We start from the raw sequence: 23,750 nt of genomic DNA on the forward strand, positions 1-23,750 counted from the left end.
ATACACTTGCACAACTGGAGGACTTGCTGCATCACAGCAGGCAGCAAATGACGAAGATGGGATTGCAGCAATTCTACAAGGAACTGGACAACCATCAATCCCAGAGGCCAACCATTCCCCAAAAGGCAACACATTAGCAGTAATAGCTCCCACAGCAGCGACATTGCCCAGAGAGATATCACCCCAGAGACAAACACCAAACAATAGTCCACATAATTACCATTACAAAATGTGATCGTTTTAAAGATTGTCTATGCGATGTGTGCATTGGGTCCAAATTGAATGACTAGTTTTCTGCACATGCATGATGATTTTTATTATAGAGTCTGCACGTGCCTGACTTGCAATTGCAGATGAAAGAGGCTATCTGGAGAAGTTCCTTAAGTGCAAAGTAGCCATAGGCTTGTCATAACCAAGTGACCAGTCACCCTTGGTCATAGAGTCAGCTGGTGTATAGAAGTTTGAGAGCAGAATCCATTTTATCCACTGCTGTAAACACTCACTTCATCATCTCCTAAAAGCATCAGCTTCCATTGGGGCACAGATAAGGCAGAGGCTATGGGCTTTAACAATAGTCCAGCAACAGCACTGAAGCCTGCTATGCCGCTACCCAAGTTGTTCCAGTACAGCTACAACAGTGGCATCTACCCAGCAATGTGGAAATTGCTCATGTAGGTACACAACAAGGCAAGAAAAATCCAACCAGCCAATTACCACCCCGGTCTACTCAGTAGGCTACATCAGTCAAGTGATGGAAAAGATCCAACTGTGCTATCAAGTGGCACTTGTGTAGCTCACAATCTCAGTTTGAGTTCTGCAAGGGTTACTCAGACCTCATTATAAACTTGGTTATAATGGAATGAAAAAGAGCTGAATGCAGCAAGGGTAACTACCCTAGACATCAAGGCAGAAAAGCGTGCAGCATCAAGGAGCCTTAGCAGATCCGAAGTCAATAGCAATTAGGGGAAAAAACAGCTGACTGGAGTCATACCTAGCACAAAGGAAAATTGTGGTGGTTGCTAGATCAATCTCAGCTCTGGCACACTACTGCAGGAGTTCCTGAAAGTAGTGCCTTAGGCCCAACCATCCTCAGCTGCTTCATTACTGACCATCCTTCCACCACAAAATCAAAAACAGGATTCATTGTACAATGATCAGCACCCATCGTGACTCCTCAGGAGTCATGTCTAAATGCAACAAGACCTGGACAATATCCAGGTTTGAGCTAAGTGGCAAGTAACATTCATGCCACACAAGTGCCAGGCTACAAAAGATAACCATCTCCAACAAGAGAGAATTTTAACCATTGCCTCATGACATTCAACGGCATTACCGTCACTTCACCAATAACATACTGAGGGTTACCATCAGCCAGAAACTGAGCTCAACAGGCCATACAGTTGCTGTGGCTACAAAAAAGAGGCTAAGAATCCTGCAGCAAGTCACTCACCCTGACTCCCTGAAGCCTGTCCACCGTCTACAAAGCACAGGTCAGGAGTGTGATGGAATACTCCCTACTTTTCTGAATGAGTGCAGCTACAACATGGAGGACAAAGCAGCTCACTTGATTGGCATCCTAACATTCACTCCCTCTATTACTAATGCACAGTGGTAGCAGTTATACCAACTACAAGATGCACAGCAGGAACTCAACAAGGCTGCTTTGACAGCACCTTCCAAACCCACAACCACTATCATCTAGAAGGACAACGGCAGCAGATGTATGGGAACACCACCAGCTCAAGTTCCCTTCCACACCAAACACCATCCTGACTTGGAAAACATATCACCATTTCTTTATTGTCACTGGGCGAAATTCCTGGAATTCTCCCCAAAAGCACTGTGGATGTACCTACACATGGACTACAGTGGTTCAAGAAGGATGCTCACCACCACCTTTGCCAGGGCAATTAATGCTGATCTAGTCAGCACTACCCAAATCCTATTAACAAATCAAAAGAGATGATAATCAGCAGCTCGCCTCATGAGCCTCACCTTCAAAATACAAGCCAAATGCGAGTCATTCAAAAAAAATAGCAATCATAACACTTATGGAGAGAGTCAGCAGTATGTGATCAGAGACAACACAAGTCAATTTCTCCCCTTCTCAGGGCTTGGATGCAGAGGTGAACTGTAGGATGCCCACTACCACCACTATTAGCTAATGCAGTACAAGCTGTTCCATCATTTAAGTATGTATTAAAAAACTGTTTATAAAATTGAAAGCATTATGGTGAAAAACTCACCTTTATTGAAAAACATAGAAGCCATCTGACCCATTTCCATTCGTTCCACAATATCAAATGCATCGTAGGTACGAGCTCTTTCTGGGCACAAAAACAGGCAATACGTTTGTTAGTGCACAGACTCAAAAATAGTGGAAAGGATGTCAAATTCAAACATCAATGATATCAATCATCTCTGCTCTCCTTTCTCTGCCCCAGACAGGACTCTGCTCAACCTATTTACACCTGTAGATCCATTTTGTTTCTTTACTTGTCTCATTACCACTCCCTTTTGCTTTCCATCATCTTCCCTCGATATTTGAGTTATCCTGTTTTCTGCCTTAGCACAGGGCTTCCTCTTTTATTCTTTTCTTCCTTGCACTTTCCATGACTCTATTAATTTAATCTATACTTAATTTATATCTGAAACTTTTCCTTGTTCTGATGAAAGATCACAGAACTGAAATGTTTACTTTGCTCCTCTCTCCACAGATGCTGCCTCACCTGCTGCATTCCCACTGCTTTACTTTTATAGGTGGAAAAGGATTGGGTTAGGCAGTTGTAATCTTGAGCAATTTAACATCTTGTGAATTAACAGTCAAATCACAAAATATGGTCAAATTCTTATGTTTAAGCTAATTGGTCTGCACATTGATGAAGTTTATTGTTTTTACAGGTTTTGTTCAGTGGTTTCAATGTTCCAAAATCTGAAGTGAACTGTAAATATGATTTGACTCAACCCATGCTTAGAGTGAAAAATCCAAAAGCTAACCAGAGAATGGAGAAAACGAACTGAAGCATTGAAACAGCATTTAAATGTTCTGGAATTCAGGTATTGTGCAGAGTGCAACTCCAGAAATCAATGATGGGTCTATTATGGCTTCCAACATCTTGGGAGTCAGAAGTTCAATGCACACTGACGCAATTTGCAACTGATAACATACTAGGATGTGGCAATTCAGCCTGAATTAATACCCCTGGGCCTATATTTAAAAATTATGCACAGAAGCAAAATGCTGCAGACATAAATCTAATAGAAACAAAGCGCTGGAAACGTTCCACAGGTCTGGCATCTGTGAAAAGAGAAACAGCAAACTTTTCAGGTCTGTGAACTTTTATCAGAACTTAGGTGAGTAAACAAGTGAGGTTCAGACCAGTTGCTTCTTCTTTTTCTTACCGAGTTGAGCCACTCTCTTATCTGCCCCACGTCCTCTTCAAACTTAATCTTGTCCATGAAATTGAGTTTCGGCTGGGGCATTGAATTTAAAAATTGGCAAGTCATGTTGCAGCTTTATAGAACCTTAGTTAGGCCACACTTGGAATATAGTGTTCAATTCTGGTTGCCACACTACCAGAAAGATGTGGAGGCTTTGGAGAGGGTACAGAAAAGATTTATCAGGATGTTGTCTGGTTTAGAGGGCATTGGCTATGAGGAGAGGTTGGAGAAACTTGGTTTGTTCTTGCTGGAATGAGGGAGGTTGAGGGGTGACCTGATAGAGATCTACAAGATTCTGAGGGGCATGGACAGAGTGGATAGTCAGAAGTTTTTTTCCCAGGGTGGAAGAGTCAATTACTAGGGGACACAGGTTTAAGGTGTGAGGGGCAAAGTTTAAAAGGAAATGTACAAGGCAGTTTTTTTTTTTACACACAGCAGCGGGTGCCTGGAACTTGTTGCCGGGGGATATGGTACTTACTTTTAAGGGGCGTCTTGACAAATACAAGAATAGGATGGGAATAGGGGTAGGGGGTTTTAAGTTCAATCGGACAGCATGGTCGGTGCAGGCACGAAGAGGCTGTTCTTGTGCTGTAGTTTTCTTTGAAATTCAGCTCATACTACATGAAACCAATTTATACTAAATGGATTAGCTAACCTTTCCTTCCCGATTCCCACAGCAGCTCATATTATAAAGAACGCAAGAACTTCATTTGTACAACACCTTTCACAAGTGCTTTGCAATCAACTGTCGTACTGTGGCAGGCAACCTCTCACGCGCAGCAATGAGATATATAACCAGATAATGTCTTAGTGGCATTGGTTGAGGAATACTGGTCTCAACACTGAAGGAACTGCTCTGCTCTTCAAACAGTGCCATAGGATTCTTTTTATGTCTAACTGATAGATAAGCCAAACCCTGGCTTAAGTCTTATCCAAAAGGCATTACCCCGGAAAATGCAGCATCCTCTCAACTCCAGTCTTTCCCGAGAAGGAATTCAGGTTCAAGCAACCCTAATTTCTTAATCCTTATACATTTTGGACAAAATGACTTACGCAATTAGCCAGAAAGAACAACTTCCAGATTTCAGTAATTTGCTTAGTACTGAAAGATAATTCAGCTCACAAAAGAAGCTTGCCTCAATACTCACGCACTGAAAGAATGGGTCTTGTCTCTGACCGATCGTAACCATCCCGTATTGCAACTGTATTCTTGTCATCGTCATCATCATCATCATCATAATAAGAATCTGAAGAGGGATCGCTATCATCCACCTGAAAACAGCAAAAAAGCCCGATGAGCACCCCCCGTGGTTCTGAAACATAATGGCTGAGATTTGCTACTTCTGAACTAAAGCCTTCAGCCATTGCTTAATGATTGGAAATTTGTGGCCGAGAAGCTGAAAATTCTGGATCTAGCCAGAAATCCACACCGTCCTTCCTTTCCATATTCTACTAAGTTAATATTTGCACCTTGGTAAAATGGGACCGCTTTCAAATCATTAGCCCCAACACAATTCCCACAATAGCTCAATAGGAGCAAATAAATCACATGAACCTAATGCAGGACTCAATCCACGTACACTGGTATAGTTTTTAAAAACTTCTTAATTTTATATCTGGGTTTAGAGCAACTTATCTCCCAACAATTTCTTAAATTGGTTAATACCAGTTCCATGAAAGGAAGTCCAACTGTTACCACTGGGATGAAGGAAACTTGGATTTGAAAACAGAAAATAAGTGCAGGAGTAGGCCATTCAGTCATTCAAGCCTGCTCTATCATTCATTAAAATGATATGTAATCAGCCAATTCAATAGCCTGACTGTGCTCCCATCCTCTCCCCCACCATATCCTATGATCCCCTTCGCCTCAAGAGGTTTAACTAACTGTTTGAAAACAGAAAGCATACGTTTTGGTCTCAACTGCTCTAAGATAGCAAATTCCACAGGGTTTGGGTGAAGAAATTTCTCCTCATCTCAGTTCTAAAAGTTTTACTCTATACCCTTAGACTACAACCCCTGGCTCTGGACACCCCACCATTCAAAAAATCCTTCCAGCATCGATCCTGTCTAGTCCAGTTAGAATTTTGTATGTTTCTATGAGATTCCCCCCTCCTTCTTCTAAACTCCAGCAAATATAATCCTAACCAACTCAATCTCTTCTCATACTTTAGTCCCACCATCCCAGGAATGAGTCTGGCAAATCTATTCTGAGCTCCCGCTATAGCGAGAGCGTTCTTCCTCGGATAAGGAGGCCAAAACTGCGCACGATATTCCAGGTGCGACCTCACCAAGGCCCTATGTAATTACAGCAAGACATCCCTGCTGTCATACTCAAATCCTCCTGCAATCTGGACCATTTGCCTTCTTTGACGTATGCTGCATTTTCAATGACCAGTGTACAAGGACATGGATCTCGTTGCACATTCCCCTCTTAATTTATAACCAGATAATAATCTTCCTGTTTTGCTACCAAAGTGGATAACTTGTATCTACCTTGCATTTGCCCACTCACAGGTTGGTCCAAAAGTTAGGGGAACTGCACCCCATGATCAATGTATACTTTTTATTTTGCAGTGCACAGACTTTCAAAACTATTTTGCAAGGCCTCACACACAGCAACTTAAGGCTCAACCCAAACACAGGAGTTCTCCAGTTTCTATGCAGCCAAATAATTCAAGAGAAACAGTGCCCTTCTACCAGCGTTGAATCACAACAGCATCCTGAATTCCTGAGACACAGAAACTGGCAGCTGTTATGGAACTCACACCATAGATAATGGTGCGACTCTAGCTAGGCTCAGGAGAATAACCAATGGTCAGTTTACAGATATAGGATTTTTTTCATTCATTCGACATGGGCATCGCTGGCTGGCCAGCATTTATTGCCTTTCCCCTCATTGCCCAAGGGCAGTTGAGAGTCAACCACATTACTGTGGCTCTGCAGTCACATGTAAGCCAGACCAGGTAAGGACAGTCGACATCCTTCCCTAACGGACATTAGTGAACCAGATGGATTTTTCCAATAATGGTTTCATGGTCATTAGTAGATTCTTAATTCCAGATTTTTTTCCATTGAATTTAAATTCCACCATCTGTTGTGGTGGGATTCCAAACTGGATCCCCAGAACAGCAGCTGAGTTTCTGGATTAATAGTCTATTTATACCACTTGGCCATTGCCTCCTTTTATAAAGTCTATAAAAACAAATTACCGCGGATGCTGGAATCTGAAAGAAAATGCTAGAAAATTTCAGGTTCAGCATCTGTAAGGGGAGAAAGGAATAGCTGAATTGAGTAATTAAGAGCTCTTTGTCAAAGCCCATCAGCTTTGATAAAGGGTCATTTGGACTTTTTTTTTTAATCTCCTTACAGATGCTGCCAGACCTGCTGAGAATTTCCAGCATTTTCTCTGCTGATATAGTCTATCTGGCTACATAAGAATGGTCCTGGGAAAACAAAACTATCAACTCCCATTAATACAATCATCTTTTGTCTTTTGTCAAAATGTTGAAGTGTTGACTCAGTCTGTTCTACATGCCAATTATCCTTAATGAGATGAGAGAGTGATGTTTCTAATCCTTCTGTCCTTGAACAAGATTGGTAAATTCTGAACTTGTGAACTCTAGTCTTGGTTTCAGTGCCCAAGTTGACAAGTTTGCTTACTTCAACCTTATCTGTAGCTTTATTTTGTTGACTTTGATCACGTAGCCATCTCCATCTTGTAATTCAGGCCCAGAACCTCTGATTTCTGTAAGGTTGTACCCCAAGACACCTAATCCTTCCTCTAAACATGTACCAACAGATACTCCCAACATTGCAATTACACTGCATAGTAATTGCCTGGGAAGCTTGGGTTTCCAATGGGCAACTGCAGGGTTTGGAGCCCTCCTGAGATTAAAACCAATTTTAACTTCCAGGTAACTGCAAATGAATGGGTGGGGAGCAGGAATAGCACAACTGCTTTTGCAGAACAATGGCACAGACGCAATAGGCCAAATAGACTTCAGTGCTCTAATGATTCTACTATTCTTTCAGATATAATAGTCTAAACCATGTGTCATGCTGCAGAACAGGACACTATTGATTTATATAGTGGACCACTAAGCTCTGAAGTCCCTTCAGTTTGCCAAATTGATAATGCTTCTACATGGCGACCACGCTTTCCAAGGCATTGCTTTCCAATAAATTTTCCCAGATCATTTTTAATATCTACCACTGGATACTCACCCATAATGTGGATAAACTAATAATTAAGATTCATCTGCCATTTTTCAGGTATGGAGTTAGGCCAAGCCCCCCTCAATATCCCAATTAATTAGCTATTGTGACACTAACAAATAAACTTTAAAATATTGTTTGATATCATTAGTACATTTACATCTCAAATCAAGGCTAATTCTTTGCAAGATCTACTGAGGAATTTCACACTTGCATAGCACCCCAGGCCCTCAGTTTTTCCTAGCAACAAGATACACCCAGAGTTAAGGGATGGGCAGGCAACCTGGGAAGACTGCTAAAAGAGCGCATGCATGCACAGATCTAACAAAAACTGCTTTCTCTGTTCAAGGGAAACCACAGCAATATTTTTCAAAGAGGTCACAATGGATTTTTTAATTCAAGTGCTTTAGAAGCCAAGTTATGAGAGTTTATTTTCTCTGACTAGGGAAATCAGTGACATAGGTCAATTTTTTTTTTAAGATGTTGAGAAGAAATTTTCTAAGAGTTAGGTGCATCTGCCACTGGACATGATTGAGACAAACCATTGCAACCTTTGTGGGAAGGTTGGAAAAATATTTGAAGCAAAAGATACTGGACTAAGATTGGGGCAGTGAGGTTGGCTCTGAGTTGCTCTAGCATAGAGTCAGCCAATCTTTGTTCTGTGCATTAAGCTTCTTCAGTTGCATGGTTAAGAATTTCTCGTCACTCTCATGCACCCTTTCATTCATCCCAGAATATGTTCACTACGTGCAAGTTACCATCAGCCAACAAAAAAAAACTTCATCCAGTCACATTTAATTTTTATTGAAAAGTTGGAAAACAATTGAACACAAGATTTGATTGAAATAGCTTATTTAATTTATACTGATTACGCTCATTTCAACTGAGGGGGAATGAGATTATTTGATCTTCCTGCACTGTTAATGTGAAAAGAGTAATGGTAACATAACAATATTATGCATTTCATTTATAAATTGCTACTTCAATAAATGAGGCAGAAATTCTATTCACCATATCAACTGAATGTATTTTGCACATTACTGAATGAGGTGCATTTTTCTTTAAAAGAAAGAGGCCTTAAAGTAGGAAAACAGCAGCTTTCAACCCTGGGCACAGTTGGATTTTAGTTTTGACTTCAATAATATTGAAGAATACATTTGTCAGAGATCAACTTCCCTCCAGCCACTCATCCATTTCAGAGCTTGTTTATATTGCATTTTCAGAGCTTGTTTATATCGCACACCCTTCCTTATCAATCTGTTGAAAGAACAAAATTCTGTGGTAGAGATTCTGCTTTGGACCAGTCCACAACCAAGACGCAAATTATGTTTGCTTTCCAAATTGGATTTTCTTGCTCAAGATCCTGCTCAAAACTAGTATACATAAAGATACAGTCTTTCAAGAACCAGGACAAATGGGCAGCCTTGCAAAATGTAGCTTTTTTCCATTTTTTTTATATTAAAGGATGTTCCAATACATCTAGTAACCTTGTTCAGTTTAATTGTAGTTAGATTAGTTATTAAAAATCAAGTTTTGAAAATCAGTGTTTGATGCATCGGTGTGAAAGCTCATTTTAAATAAATGAGAATGACTAAACTATACCCAAGCATTTAACTAGTGACATTGGGTGTACTAGAGCAGTCAGCTTTAGTACTTTTCTAAAATATTTTAAAGGTGCTTGTGCCAAAAAGCTTAATTTTAGGAGCCATTTCAAAAGTTCCACAGTTTGGCACAAATAGTGGAAATGTGACAATGATTAGTTTGATCTGGGCCTCTAGATAGTTATGTAGTATAGCCAGTTTTAAGGGGCTTTTTTTAAAATTCACACAATACATTGCTAAAATTCCTCAACTGTTTTTGATGGTTTGGTTGATTTTACCAGCGCGACCTAATGATACTTCAGGCCTTTTGTCCACAAACACTCTGGTGCACAAGAGCCAGGAACAGACCGTTCGAAAAATGAAACTGATATTCAGTGTTCCTGGTTTTATACAAGTACTTCAAGAACGTTTTTAAAAAAAAATTGAAAGATATCAATCACACCAGGTTCTAAGGCCAAAAGTGTAATGTAAACTGAGGAGAGAAAATGTTGGAAATACTCAATAGGTCAAACAGCAACTGTGGAGTAAAAAAGAGTTAACATTCCTGGCTGGTGACTTTTCAGCAGTTCTGATAAAAAGGCCGTCAAATTGAAAAATTAACTCATTCTTTCCACAGATGCTGACTATTCCCAGCTGTTTCTTTTGAACAGACCCTGACTAAGTTTAACAGATTTAAGACATACTAGCACAACAAAAACTCATTCCCATGCATTTTCTCTCTTCCAATTTCCAACTTAAATACAAGTTTAAACTTTGAGCTCCCTTTAAAGGCCCTGCCCAAGCTCAAGAGTTACAAATACTTTATGCATCAACTGTCAGTCTCTTATTGAAGAAATTCTTTTCTAAATGTTAGAAATCATAATTCTCATCTTTATTCTCTTTTCAACTATCTGTTCCACACACCATGGGCATAAGCAGCTATTAGGCCACTTAAACATAATGATCATTGCTGATCTGATTATTGCCTCAACTCCACATTCCACCTACCCAAGAACCTATACTCCTTAAGTTAGTATCAACCTCTCCTTTAAAAATATTCAATAACCCTGCCTCTACCACTACTTGGTAAAAGAATTCCAGCCCTCAAAAGAAATTATCATTTGTCTTAAAAGGGAGGCTTCTTATTTTTGAAACTGTGCCCCTTAGTTCTAGATTCTCTCAAGGAGAAACATTTGTTTAGTATCTATTTTGTCAAGACTCCTCAGGATCTTACATGCCCCAGTATCATCTAAATGCCAATGGATACAGGCCTAACCTGTACAACTTTTACTTGCAAGATTCCCATCCTAGACATCAGTTGTGTGAACCTTCTCTGAACTATTTTTAAAACATTAATATTCTCTCAAGACCAAAACTGTACACAACACTTGAGTGATGATCTATCTGGGCTCCTCCAGAGGTCCCCAGCAACACAATTGCCAGTCTTCAGCCTATTCAATTCATTCTGAACACTATCAGAAAATATGACATTGGATAGTGGGGACCTGACAACATTCCAGCAATAGCTGAAGACCTGGTCCCCAGATCATGTTGCACCCATAGCCAAGCTGTTCCAGGAGTGCTACAACACTGGTTTCTACCCTGGTAATATGAAAATTGTCCAACTATGTCTTGTACACAAAAAGCAGGACAATTACAACCCAGCCAATTATCACCCCATCAGTCTGCTCTCATTCAATAGTAAGCTGATGGGATAGGTCATCAGAGCTACTAAACAATGTTTCCTTACCAAAAACCTGCTCTCTGATGCTCAGTTCAGATCACTCAGCTCCTGATCTCATTACAGCCATCATCCAAATACAGACAAAAGAGCTGCATTCCAGGTGAGACAAGGTGAGAGTGACTGTCCTTGCATCAAGGCAGCATTTGACCTACCATGGCATCAGGGAGCCCTTGCAAAATCAGAGTCAACAGCAATTAAGGGGAAATCTCTCCGCTGGGTGGAATCATACCTGCTACAAAGGAAGATGGTGGTTCTTCATTTATAGCATATGGGTGTTATTGGCTATGCCAACAGTTATTGCTCATCCCAAGTTGAAGAAGTTGCCTTCTTGAACTGCTGTCATCCCTGAAATATAGGTATACCTGCAGTGCTATTGGGAAGGGAATTCCAGGATTTTGAAACAGGAGTACACATCATTTAAAGTTTGAAGTTTATTTATTAGTGTCACAAGTAGGCTTACATTAACACTGCAATGATGTTACTGTGAAAATCTTGTAGTCACCACACTCCAACACCTGTTCAGGTACACGGAGAGAGAATTTAGCATGACCAATGCACCTAACCAGTTGGTCTTTCTGACTGTGGGTGGAAACCAGAACACCCCAAGTAAACCCATGCAGACACAAGGAGAATGTGCATGCTCTGCACAAACAGTGACCCAAGCCAGTAATCAAACTTAGGTCCCTGACACTGAGGCAGCAGTGCTAACCACTGTACCACCCATCTCAACACCACCCCTCCCCCCCCAAACTCTCTAATTACCTGGATGAGTATAGGTCTAAGAATACTCAAACATGACACCATCTAGGACAGAACAGTCCGTTTGACTGGCACCTCATCCATAAACATCCACTCCTGAGGTACAGTGGCAACAGCATTATCTTGACATCTGCAAGATACACTGCAGGGACTCACCAAACCTTCTTCAACAGCATCATCCAAACCCAAGACCACTACCATCTAGAAAAACAAGCACAGCAAACACGTGGGAACATCACACCATCCTGACTTTGAACTTATCACCATTCTTGTCATTGGTTCAAAATCTTGTTTCGTCCTTAGCATGGTAGGTGCACCTGCACCCCATGGATAGCGGTTCAAGGAGGCAGATCACCAACACTTTCTCAAGGGCAATTAGGGATTGACAAAAATTTTGGCCTAGCCAAATTTCCCACATCAAGAAAAGATGATCCCTCCAGTATACAACTGTAACAAACCATCTTTACTTTTACATTCAATCCCCTGGCAATAAACAACATTCCATTCGCTTTTGTAATCACTTCTGTCTGTATCAAAACTTGTGTACCCTTGTGTAAACGCACCCAAATCCCTGTGCACCTCAGTGTTCTACAATCTTGGTATTCAAAATATTCTGCTTTTCTATTCTTCCTTCCCAAATTATACTCAATCTGCCAAACTGTTGCACACTCACATAACCCATGTTCCTTGCAAACTATTTTTGTTCTCTTCACAACTTCACTTCCTATCTTTAGGTCAAGAACAAATTTAGCAACTATAGACATAACGACAATTGTGAATAGCTACGATACCACTGATTCCTGTAACATTCCACTCAAGTCTTGCTAACCCGAAAATGATCCCTTTATCTGAGAATCATAGAATCCTACAGTGCAGAAGGAGGCTGTTCGACCAATCGGGTCTGGACCGACCATAATCCCACCCAGACCCTTTATCCCCATAATCCCATGCAATTATCCTGGCTGGTCCCCCTGACGCTAAGGGGCAATTTAGCATGGCTGACCCACCTAACCCGCATACCTTTAGACTGTGGGAGGAAACTGGAGCGCCCAGGAGGAAACCCACACGCACATGGGGAGAATGTGCAAACTCCACGCAGACTGTGACCCAAGGCTAGAAACGAACCGAGGTCTCTGGTGCTGTAAGGCTGCAGTACTAACCATTGTGTCGCCCACTACTTACCATAACCTCCTTAATAATTGCCTCTAGCATTTTCCCTATAATATGCTAAATTAACTGGCCTGTCATTTCCTTCTTTCTTTAATAGAGGAGTCACATCCACTATTTTCCAATCTGATGAGAGCTTGTCAGAATCTAAGGAATTTTAGAAAATTGAAACCAATGCATCTATTATCTCAGCAGTCACTTTTTTTAAAACTCTAGTACGAAGTCTTTTAAGATCTGGAAACTTGTCAGATGTCAGTACCCTTTCCCTGGTGACAGTAACTGTTTTAAGTTCCTTCCTCCCTCCCCTTCACTTCCTGATTCATACATTTGAGTTGTTATTTGCATCCTCTATAGGGAAGATAGGCAAAAAAACTTTTTCTGATTGTCAACCGTTTTATTTTCCATTATAAGAACATAAGAAATAGGAGCAGGAGTAGGCCATTTAGCCCTTCGAGCCTGCCCCGCCATTCAATAAGATCATGGCTGATCTGTCGTGGCTCAGTTCCACCTTCCCGCCCTCCCCATAACCCTTAATCCCCTCTCTTATCAAAAACCCATCAACCCGCGTCTTAAAAATATTTAGCGAGGCAGCCTCCACCACTTCAACGGGCAGAGAATTCCAGAGATTCACCACCCTTTGAGTGAAGAAGTTCCTCCTCAACTCCATTCTAAACCGCCCCTTTATCTTGAGGCTGTGCCCCCTAGTCCTACTGTCTTTTTTGAGCGGGAAGAGTCTCTCCACCTCTATCCTATCCATCCCATTCATCATCTTATACGTCTCAATGAGATCTCCCCTCATTCTTCTAAACTCCAACGAGTACAAGCCTATGAATTCCCAGAAACTCTAGTGGGCCAACATTCAGTTTACTTTTTTTTAAAAAGTATCTGTAGAGTCTCTAACCATCTCTTTTTATATTTACAGCTATCTTTCTTTTGTACTCTAGTTTTTCTCTCATTAGTCATTTTTGCTGTTCTTCATAGTCTGTCCAATTTTCTGAAGTGCCATTCATCTTTGCAGAATTGCATGTTTCTCTTTCAATTTGAACCTAGATTTAACTTCCTTTGTTTGCCACGGATGATGCACCCTTCCCCCAGAATCTCTCACTGGAATGTACATTTTCAATATTCCAAAATCTCCCCTCAAAACGTCTTCTACTTCATCTCTACTGACCTATCTTGGTGTTCTCATAACTACCCTCCCCCTGAAACCGAATGTGAAATTCAAATCATATATTGATGAATGCTACCCAGGAGCACCTTCAAAGGTCATTCTTTATCATCTCATTGCACATTAGCAGATCTAGTGTAGCCTGCTCTCTAGTTGGTTCAACATACTGCTCTAAGAAATTGTCCCAAAAACAAATTGTCCCTAAAACATTATGAACTCATTATCAAGTCTCCCTTTGCCGATCTGGTTCACCCTATCCACATGTAGATTAAAATCATCCATTATTATTGCCGTGCCTTTCTCACAAAATTCCATTAGTTCTTTCTGCATACATGTACCACAATGTGGAGATGCTGGTGTTGGACTGAGATGGGCACTGAGAGAAGTCTCACAACATCAGGTTAAAGTCCAACATATTTATTTGGTACCACAAACATCAAATAAACCTGTTGGACTTTAACCTGGTATCATGAGACTTCTTAATGTACCACAATGTCATTACTATTAAGGAACCTATAAACCACTCCCACAGGTCACATCTCTATCCAAATTGATTCAACACCTTGAACTCTAGAAATAAGCTCATCCCCCTCTCGTGTACTTTTGTTTTTAAGAAAGCTACCCCTGCACCTTTTCCTAGCATCTGGTCCTTCCAACATTTCCCTTGAATATTTAGGTCTTTGTCATCTTACAGCCACATATCTTCAATGATGATCAGATCGTTCATATTTATTCCTATTTGCACCAATTAATCTGTTTCGTTACAAGTGCTAAGTGCATCGAGAACCAGAGCCATCAGTTTTGTCCTCTACTACCTCTGGCCTTATCTGCTGGTTCACACGTGACACTCTTGATTCCAAATAAACCTGTTGGACTTTAACCTGCTGTTTTGAGACTTCTTACAGGGTTCACACATAGAAAGGGACTCGATGTACAAACCCGCCATCCTCTTGTGATCATTTACTTTTCTGCTACCTTGATGCTTTGCCTTCTCTCTACTTAATTTAGCATGTTTTCTCAAACTTTATCCCTCACTCCCACTTCTTAGTTTAAAATTCTCTGCCAGCCCAGTTAAACGATTCATGAGCACTGGTCCTAGCATGGTTCAGGTGAAGACTATCCCAGTGGTACAGCTTCCACTTGCCAATATCGGTACCAGGATCCCGTGAATCCAAAACTCAGTTCTCCCGCACTAATCTTTGAGATGCGTTTAACTCTAATTTTATCTTAGACCAATTTGTTCATGGCATAAGTAGTAATCCAGAGATTGCCACCTTTTAAGATTCTGCTTAATTTAACCCCAGATGTTCTCTCACCATCAGCAGAACCTCCTTCCGAGTTCTACCCATGTTGTTGGTACCAATGTGTACCATGACAACTGAATCCTTTCCCTCCCATTGCACGTTCCTCTCCAACCTAGTGCAAATGTCCTGAACCCTGGCAATACAGCCATCTGTACTCCCATTCTTGGCTGCAGTGAATTGTGTCAATCCCCCTAACTATACTGCCCCTTATTATTACTATATCCTATAACCTATTAATTCTCCCTGCTTGAATGGCTTCCTGTACCACAGTCGCATTCACCCATCATGCAGCCCCCGTTCTTAAATCTCAAATCCTTTGGACAGTTGCAAGGGTCAAGGCTCCTTCATTTGTACCTTTATTATCCCCGTACCAGCCTAATTCAGTCACATCCTCCTGTCCCTGACCACTGACCATGGCAGAAGATGTTATCCTAAGGGGTATTAGTGTTAGGTAACAAAACTTTTCAAAACTACTAACTTATTGGTAATTGCAAGATAAACAAACAAAGCCAGTGGATGCTTACCAATCACTGACCTACCAGCTTCACGATGTTGCATGTCAAGCTTTCTTTTCGAATGCAGATTCTGACTGGAGCCTGCTGTTTTCACCAACTGAATAAAGTCCCTCTATCTCTCTGCACTTTTAGCTCCTGCATTCTCACTGACTCCTGGGAGTGAAGTCCAAACTCTCTCTCTCTGCACATCTAACCTCCGTTGTTCAGCCAACTCAGTGAAGTCCTCAAGTCCTTCATTGAAATTTAAGATCCCATAGAGGTTCAGAGGTATTGTAAAGCAAAAGGAAAAAAAGAGGTGAAATGACTAAAAGCTTGGTGAGGGACAGGTTCTAAGTATTTTAAAGGATGGATGCAAGATAGAGATGGGGGGGGTGGTGGCGATGGTGTGGAATTCCAAATGTGTCTAGGCACACATTTATCAAGGATGAAATCTAGGAAACTGGTAAAACACTGGAATAATCTAAACCAAAACCTTTCCCAGTTCTGGTATCATTCTTGTAAACTGCACCTGAAGTTCTTCAACTTTTGACATAAAATTGAGGCCAGAATTATGCATGGTACTTCATGCACTATTGAACCAATGTCCTATTCAAGTTTAACAATTTCAATGGTAATGTTGTTCCTCTCTTTAAACTTGTCTTGTTTGCTTTAATGACTTTTATAAGTTATTAACTGATTTATGAATTTGTACCTCTCAATCCCTCCATTCCCCTACATTCTATTCCATATGGCCTCGTTCCTCCTCCCAAAATTCACCTCATTCATGGACTAATTACAAACCAATTATGCGAGTTTATCAATGCCTTCTGCAATTTGTTGCACTACTACTCAGTGTAGGTTATACTTTCCACTATCACTTTTCCAAAATTATATAGTAATTGCCAGAACGCTTTCATGCATTATGTAATTTTCGGGTTGGCAGACTGCAACTATTGGAGGGCCACAAGGATCAGTGCTTGGGTCTTAGTCATTTACCATCAATATCAGTGATTTAGGGGGGGAATAAATGCAATATATCCAAATTTGCTGAAGACACAAAGTTAACTGGGGAAGTGATGAGGGGGATACAAAGAGGCATCAAAAGGACAATTGAGAGATGGAGCAGAATGTGGGAAATGAATGTTATGCAGTGGAATTTAAGAGCGCCTGTACACTAATCACAAAGTTAACTTGTGAGTAGAACAAATATTAGGATAGCAAATGGCATGCTGGTATTTATTGCAAGTTGGTTTAAAGGATAAGGCAGTCTTGCTACAAATTCGGCTTTGGTGAGAATACACCAGCTGTACAGGTTTATTTTTCTTACTTAAGGATGTGTTTGCCTTAAAGGAATGCAGCAAAGTTTCACTCAATTGATTCCTGAAGTACTGGGGACATCCAGATAGGAGAAGTTGAGTAGACAGACCTATATTCACCATAGTTTAGAAGAAATATTGCATCACAACATGTAAAATCTTTCAAGAGGTTTGACAAGAACTAGGGGGGCACGGACTCATGGTTTAGAGGCTGACTATATAGGACCAAGGGGAAGAGAAATATCTTGACTCATGGTTGTAAATCTTTTAAATTTTCTCCCCAGAAGTCTGGAAATGCTTAGCAAACGATATTCAAGACAGATTGATAGATTTTTTTTGCACATTAAGGGAATCAAAGGGTGTGGGGGAGGGCGATTTGGTGGATCAGCTAAGATCTTATTGAATGGTACTACAGGTTTGATGGGACTGTTCATCCCATCAGACCTTCTAGAACTCTTTATTCCATCTTAAATTGACTTGATAAAATATTGATGGAGCAATAGGTCAATAAAAATTAGATTAGTGACAAGAGTCAATTCTCATTCAGAACCTTGTGTTTCTATATTGAAAATTCTAAATTTCAAAATATCATTCTGAACATATAATGTCTGCAATGATATTTATATACAAAACAGTTGAATGATTTTTCCATTCATACACCTCTGATAAAAGCCTGCTAATGACAGCTGCAACAGTATAGGGTGATTAGAATTTCTAATGAAATAAATGTGTTATCATCAAGGACTGAGCTTTTTCACTGGATTCCTGCTGCATGGAAATGTGAGGAGATACATGGGGAGATAGTGACATGGTGGTATTGTCACTAGACTACTAATCCAGAGACCCAAATGACAACCATGAAGCTATTATCAATTGTCGTAAAAACCATTCTGGTTCCACTAATATCCTTTAGGGAATGAAATCAACCATTCTTACCAGTCTGGCCTACACGTGACTCCAGACCCACAGCAGTGTGACTCTTCACTGAGCTCTGAAATGTTCCTCTAGTTTGTGTTGGATTTCACTGGAGCATTGCAGCAGGACAAGGATGGATTTGTAGGCATGAGGTCACAAAGCTGAGTTGAAATGCCAGGCAACAGGAAGGTTGGGGTCATGTTTGCGGAATGAGTAGACATGTTCTGCAAAGTGGTCAGTCTCCCTAATATGCAGGCAACCACTAAGTACTGAATACAGGAGGCCAAATTGAAGGGAATGCAAGTGAAACGTTGCCTCATGTGAAGAGCATGTTTGGGACCTTGAAAAGTGGTGGTTTGGGGGTGCTGGGGGGGAGGTCACCAGGAACCCAAGGATGGAATTGAACTTGGGTCCCTGGCACAAGTTCAATTCCAGCCTTGGGCACCTTGTGGAGTCTGCAAGTTCTCCCCATGTCTGTGTGGGTTTCCTCCAGATGTTCTAGAGGAGATGTGCAGGTTGGACTAGGGGACATGGCCTCAAAATAAGGGGAAGCAGATTTAGGACCAAGTTGAGGAGGAACTTCTTCACACACAGGGTTATGAATCTGTGGAATTCCCCACCCAGTGGAGCAGCTGAGGCTACCTCATTGAATGTTTCTAAGGCAAGGATAGATAAATTTTTGAACAGTAAAGCAATTAAGGACTATGGTGAGTGGAGTGGAGCTGAGTCCATGAAAAGGTCAGCCATGATCTTATTGGATGATGGGGCAGACTTGAGGGCCCAGATGGCCTACTCCTTCCTGCACCTAGTTCTTATGTTCTTACAATACTCTAGGAAATAGGAGCAGACATATAAAATGGGGGTAGGGATAGGCCATTTGGCTCATTTAAGCTTGTTCCAGAAAACCATGGCTGATTTTTGTAGCTTTCTGGCCTCCACCCCCATAACCTTCTAACTTGGCCTAGAATATGTTCAACTCAACCTCCACTGATATCTGAGGTACAGAATGCTGAATGATCATGATGCCTGATTAGTTGTTGTCTATGTATATTAACATATCTGTAACCAGAAAAGATAACGTAATCACTGTTGATTTGATTGCCTTCATTATGTTCTTCCTACTGCTTGGAGCTTTCAAGACCTTGTTGTAAAAGTGACTCATCTAAAACAGGCTCATCAATCAAGTTTAGTGGTGTCCCAATGTACTAATGTTCAGTTAAATATGTTGTCAAGTGCACCTGATGTGAACACTTCGGCAAGTTTCAATATACATTAAGTGCCTTTGAAGTAGTCTACAGTTCTGCAAATACTATTGCTTAGCTTTAGCAGCCAAGAACTACTCGTCATTTGCATCAAAAACAGAAAGTAGTTAGAAAAAACTCAGCAGGTCTGGCAGCATTTATGGAGCAAGAAAGTAGTTAACTTATCAAGTCCATATAACTGTTCAGAGCTAAAGAGGAAAAAGTGTTGAATTCTATATTGTGTGAAGAGGTGGAGCAGCTGAAACAAAATTCAAGGTCAATGATTGGTGGGAGCTAGGAGATTGCCAAAAAAAGTCATGTGACAGGAAAAATTAATGGCACTCTATCACTCAACAATTTCTCCTTTAACTTGTCTCACTTCCTGCAAATAAAAGGTGTGGCCATGGGTACCTGCATGGACTCCAGTTATGCCCATCTTTTTCTGGGTTAGTGGCCTACCCCCACAACTCTTTCCCACATCACAATTTGTCAATGTCATTTCGCAGTGCATTAACCATGGTAAATCCACTTAACTTGTACATCTTTGGACTGTACCCCCTCTGCACCCTCTCCAGTGCCAGTATTCCCTTTCTCAAGACCACCAAACTGTACACAGTACTCCAGGTGTGGCCCCACCAGCACCTTATACAGCTGCAACATAATCTCGCTGTTCTTAAACTCCATCCCTCTAGCAACGAAGGACAAAATTCCATTTGCCTTCTTGATTACCTGCTGCTTCTTCAAACCAACAGATTCCTGCACAAGGACACCCAAGTCTCTCTGCACAGCAGCATGCTGCAATTTTTTACAATTTAAATAGTCCATTTTGCTGTTATTCCTGCCAAAATTGATGATCTCACGTTTACCAGCAACGTACTCCATCTGCCAGATTCTCGCCCACTCACTTAGATTATCTATATCCCTTTGCCGATTTTCAGTGTCCTCTGCACACTTTGCTCTGCCGCTCATCTTAGCGTCATCTGCGAATTGATCAAAGAATCATACAGCGCAGGAGGCCGCCATTTGGCCCATTGAGTCTGCACTGACCACAATCCCACACTCGCCCTATCCCCATAACTCCATACATTTACCCTAGCTAGTCCCCCTGACACTAAGGGCCAATTTATCATGACCAGTCCACCTAACCATACATCTTTGGACTGTCAGAGGAAACCAGAGCACCTGGAGGAAACCCATGTAGACATGAAGAATGCGCAAACTCCATAGAGACTGACCCAAGCCAGGAATCAAACTCAGGTCATAGAGTCAGAGGTTTGCAGCACGGAAACAGGCCCTTCGACCCAACTTGTCAATGCCGCCTTTTTTAAATCCCAAAGCTAGTCCTAATTGCCCACATTTGGCCCATATCCCTCTATACCCATCTTACCCATGTAACTGTCTAAATGCTTTTTAAAAGACAAATTATACCAGCTTCTACCACCACCTCTGGCAGCTTGTTCCAGACACTCACCACCCTCTGAAAAAAATTGCCCTCTGGATCCTTTTGTATCTCTCCCCTCTCACCTTAAACCTATGCCCACTGGTTTTAGACTCCCTTATTTTTGGGAAAAGATATTGACTATCTAGCTGATCTGTGCCCCTCATTATTTTAGGCCTCTAAGATCACCCGTCAGCCTTCTACACGCCAGAGGAAAAAAGTCCAAGTCTATCCAGCCTCTCCTTATAATCCAAACCATCAAGACCCAGTAGCAGCCAAGTAAATTTCTTCTGCATTCTTGCTAGTTTAGTAATATTCTTACTGTAATAGGGTGACCAGACCTGTATACAGTATTCCAAGTGTGGCCTCACCATTGTCTTGTTCAACTTCAAGACATCCCAACTCTTGTATTCAATGTTCTGACCGACAAAACCAAGCATGCCAAATGCCGCCTTCACCACTTTCCACCTGTGGCTCCACTTTCAAGGATCCCTAGATCTTTGTTCTAACTCCCCAACAACCTACCATTAACTGATTAAGTCCTGTCCTAGTTCAATCTACCAAAATGCGAGGTTTATCAAAATTGAACTCCATTGGCCATTCATCAGCCCACTGGCCCAATTCATCAAGATCCCGTTGCAATCACAGATAACCTTCTTCACTGTCCACCAAGCCACCAACCTTGGTGCCATCTGAAAACTTAATTATGCCTCATATACTCATCCAAATCATTTATATTAATGACGAACAACAGTGGACCCAACACTGATCCAAGGCACACCACTGGTCACAGGCCTCCAGTTTGAAAACCATCCCTTCACAAACACCCTCTGACTTCTGTCATCAAGCCAATTTTGTATCCATTTAACTACTTCACTCTGGCGCCACAAAGAGCAGTGCTAACCACTATGCTGTGATGTTATGTTGTCTGTAGTTTGACCACAGATCATTGTTCTCCTTATATAGTAACTTGCGAAATACTCTTGGTAACCATCCAGAGTACAGAAATGAGATATAGAATCTGGTTAACTGGTGCAGTGACAATAATCTCTCCCTCAATGTCAACAAAACAAAGATCATCGACTTCAGGAAGCGTAAAGGAGAACACGCCCCTGTCTACATCAGCGGGGACAAAGTAGAAAAGGTCAAGAGCTTTAAGTTTTTAGGTGTCCAGATCACTAACAACCTGACCTAGGCCCCCATGCTGACACTATAAAGAAGCCCAGCAATGCCTCTACTTTCTCAGAAGACAAAGAAAATTTGGCATGTCTGCTCCAACTCCCTCTAACTTTTACAGATGCACCATAGAAAGCACTCTTTCTGGTTGTATCACAGCTTGGTATGGATCCTGCTTTGCCCAAGACTACAAGAAACTACAAAGGTCATAAAATGTAGCCCAATCCATCACGCAAATCAGCCTCCATCCATTGTCTATACTTTCCACTGGCTCAGCAAAGCAGCCAGCATAATTAATGACCGCACGCACCCCAAACATCCTCTCTTCCACCTTTTTCCTTTCCAAAAGTGCATGGGGACATTAAACAGTTGATCGTTGCACAACACATTCTTTGATCTGGGACAATGATTTTTAGCTTCAGTGGTAGTGCCTCTTTCAGGATTCAACACATTTTGCATTGATTGTTGCATGTACAGCAAGCAAATTTGACCAGTTTTTAATGCAGACAAATCATACATAAGTCACCAGATTGCCAATGCATTGAAATATAAATAATGAAAAAACCATGGGCTGCATAGTGGCACAGTGGTTAACACTGCTGTCTCAAAGCAGTAGGGACCCAGGTTTAATTTTAGCCGTGGGTGATTATCTATGGAGTTGCACTTTCTCCCCATGTCTGTGGGGGTTTCCTTCAAGTGTTCCAGTTTCCTCCCACATTCCAAAGCTATGCAGGTTAAGTTGATTAGCCATGCTAAATTGCCCCTTAGCATCAGGGGACTAGCAAGGTAAATATGTGGGGTTGAGATAAGGCCTATGTGAGAATTTTGTTGGTGCAAGTTTGATGGCTGAAAAGGCCTCCTTCTGTACTGTAGCAATTCTATGATTCAGAACCAGCCAATGCTCTGGAATAGGTCCATAACTTCCTTGGAGTGACTATTACTAGCCGATTGCTGCTTCAGTTGGACTTCATTGAAATTCCAAAGTTCCCATCTCACCCAATCTTTTCCCTCAGGCTGAGCGAGACAGGAGCAGCAGAGCACAGCCCCAGCTTCATTGGCATGCCAACTTTACAGCCCTAGTGCCTTTTTCCCTTCGAACTCTTCCAGAGTAATTGTCAGGGTAAAACTTGCAGAACCATCTGAAGTCAGCAATTTAAATTGTCAGATATTTCTCAGCCCAGTGCTAAATCTCACTAACTGTCCTGGCTGGAGACAATATACATCTCTTTAACCTGTGCTTAACGCTCTCTCTACTCACAATGTCTGTACCTTTTAAGACTTGATTAGCCGTAAAGACTTGCATTCCAATCATTATTTTGTAAATTGAGTTTGTCTTTATATGCCCTGTTTGTGAATAGAACTCCCATTCACCTGATGAAGGGGCAGTGTTCCAAAAGCTAGTGGCTTTTGCTACCGAATAAACCTGTTGGACTTTAACCTGGTGCTGTGAGACTTCTTACTGTGATTATTTCCCTCCGTTTTGATGTAAACTGGCATCCACTATAGCACAGAACTTAGTACAATATGGTTCCATCATGGACCCAAAAAACTAATCTAAATTTATCGTTTCAATGACCCATATGTTCCTGGTTCCCTATAGTTGTCTCGAGACATTCTTTCCTACAGTGTAGACAACATTGGCCAAGTTGCAAGAATATGTATGATGGTGGATGGTGTTCTCACATAAGATGATGGCAGCCGTGACAATGATCCGGCACATCTTGCAGAGGTTGCTGTGGTAGGGTTGTGTGGTGCCATGGTCATTGTTCTCCTGAAGGCTGGGTAGTTTGCT

At 41.3% G+C, this 23,750-nt stretch overlaps 1 protein-coding gene across 3 annotated transcripts in view; it reads right to left on the reverse strand.

The window, feature by feature from the left end:
• The window catches only part of slc38a12 (solute carrier family 38 member 12), a 241,466-nt gene that overhangs the window by 176,335 nt on the left and 41,381 nt on the right, over nt 1-23,750 (reverse strand). For all 3 annotated transcript variants that reach the window (XM_080208957.1, XM_080208955.1, XM_080208956.1), the window contains exons 5-6: nt 4,590-4,713; nt 2,247-2,327 (exon numbers count right to left, since the gene is read on the reverse strand). In XM_080208957.1, coding sequence (XP_080065083.1) covers nt 2,247-2,327; nt 4,590-4,713 — 205 coding nt within the window. The remainder of the gene's footprint in view (nt 1-2,246; nt 2,328-4,589; nt 4,714-23,750) is intronic.

The sequence above is a fragment of the Carcharhinus amblyrhynchos genome, chromosome 21 (genome assembly GCF_965287045.1).
Source record: "Carcharhinus amblyrhynchos chromosome 21, sCarAmb.v2.hapA, whole genome shotgun sequence".
NCBI lineage: Eukaryota > Metazoa > Chordata > Chondrichthyes > Carcharhiniformes > Carcharhinidae > Carcharhinus > Carcharhinus amblyrhynchos.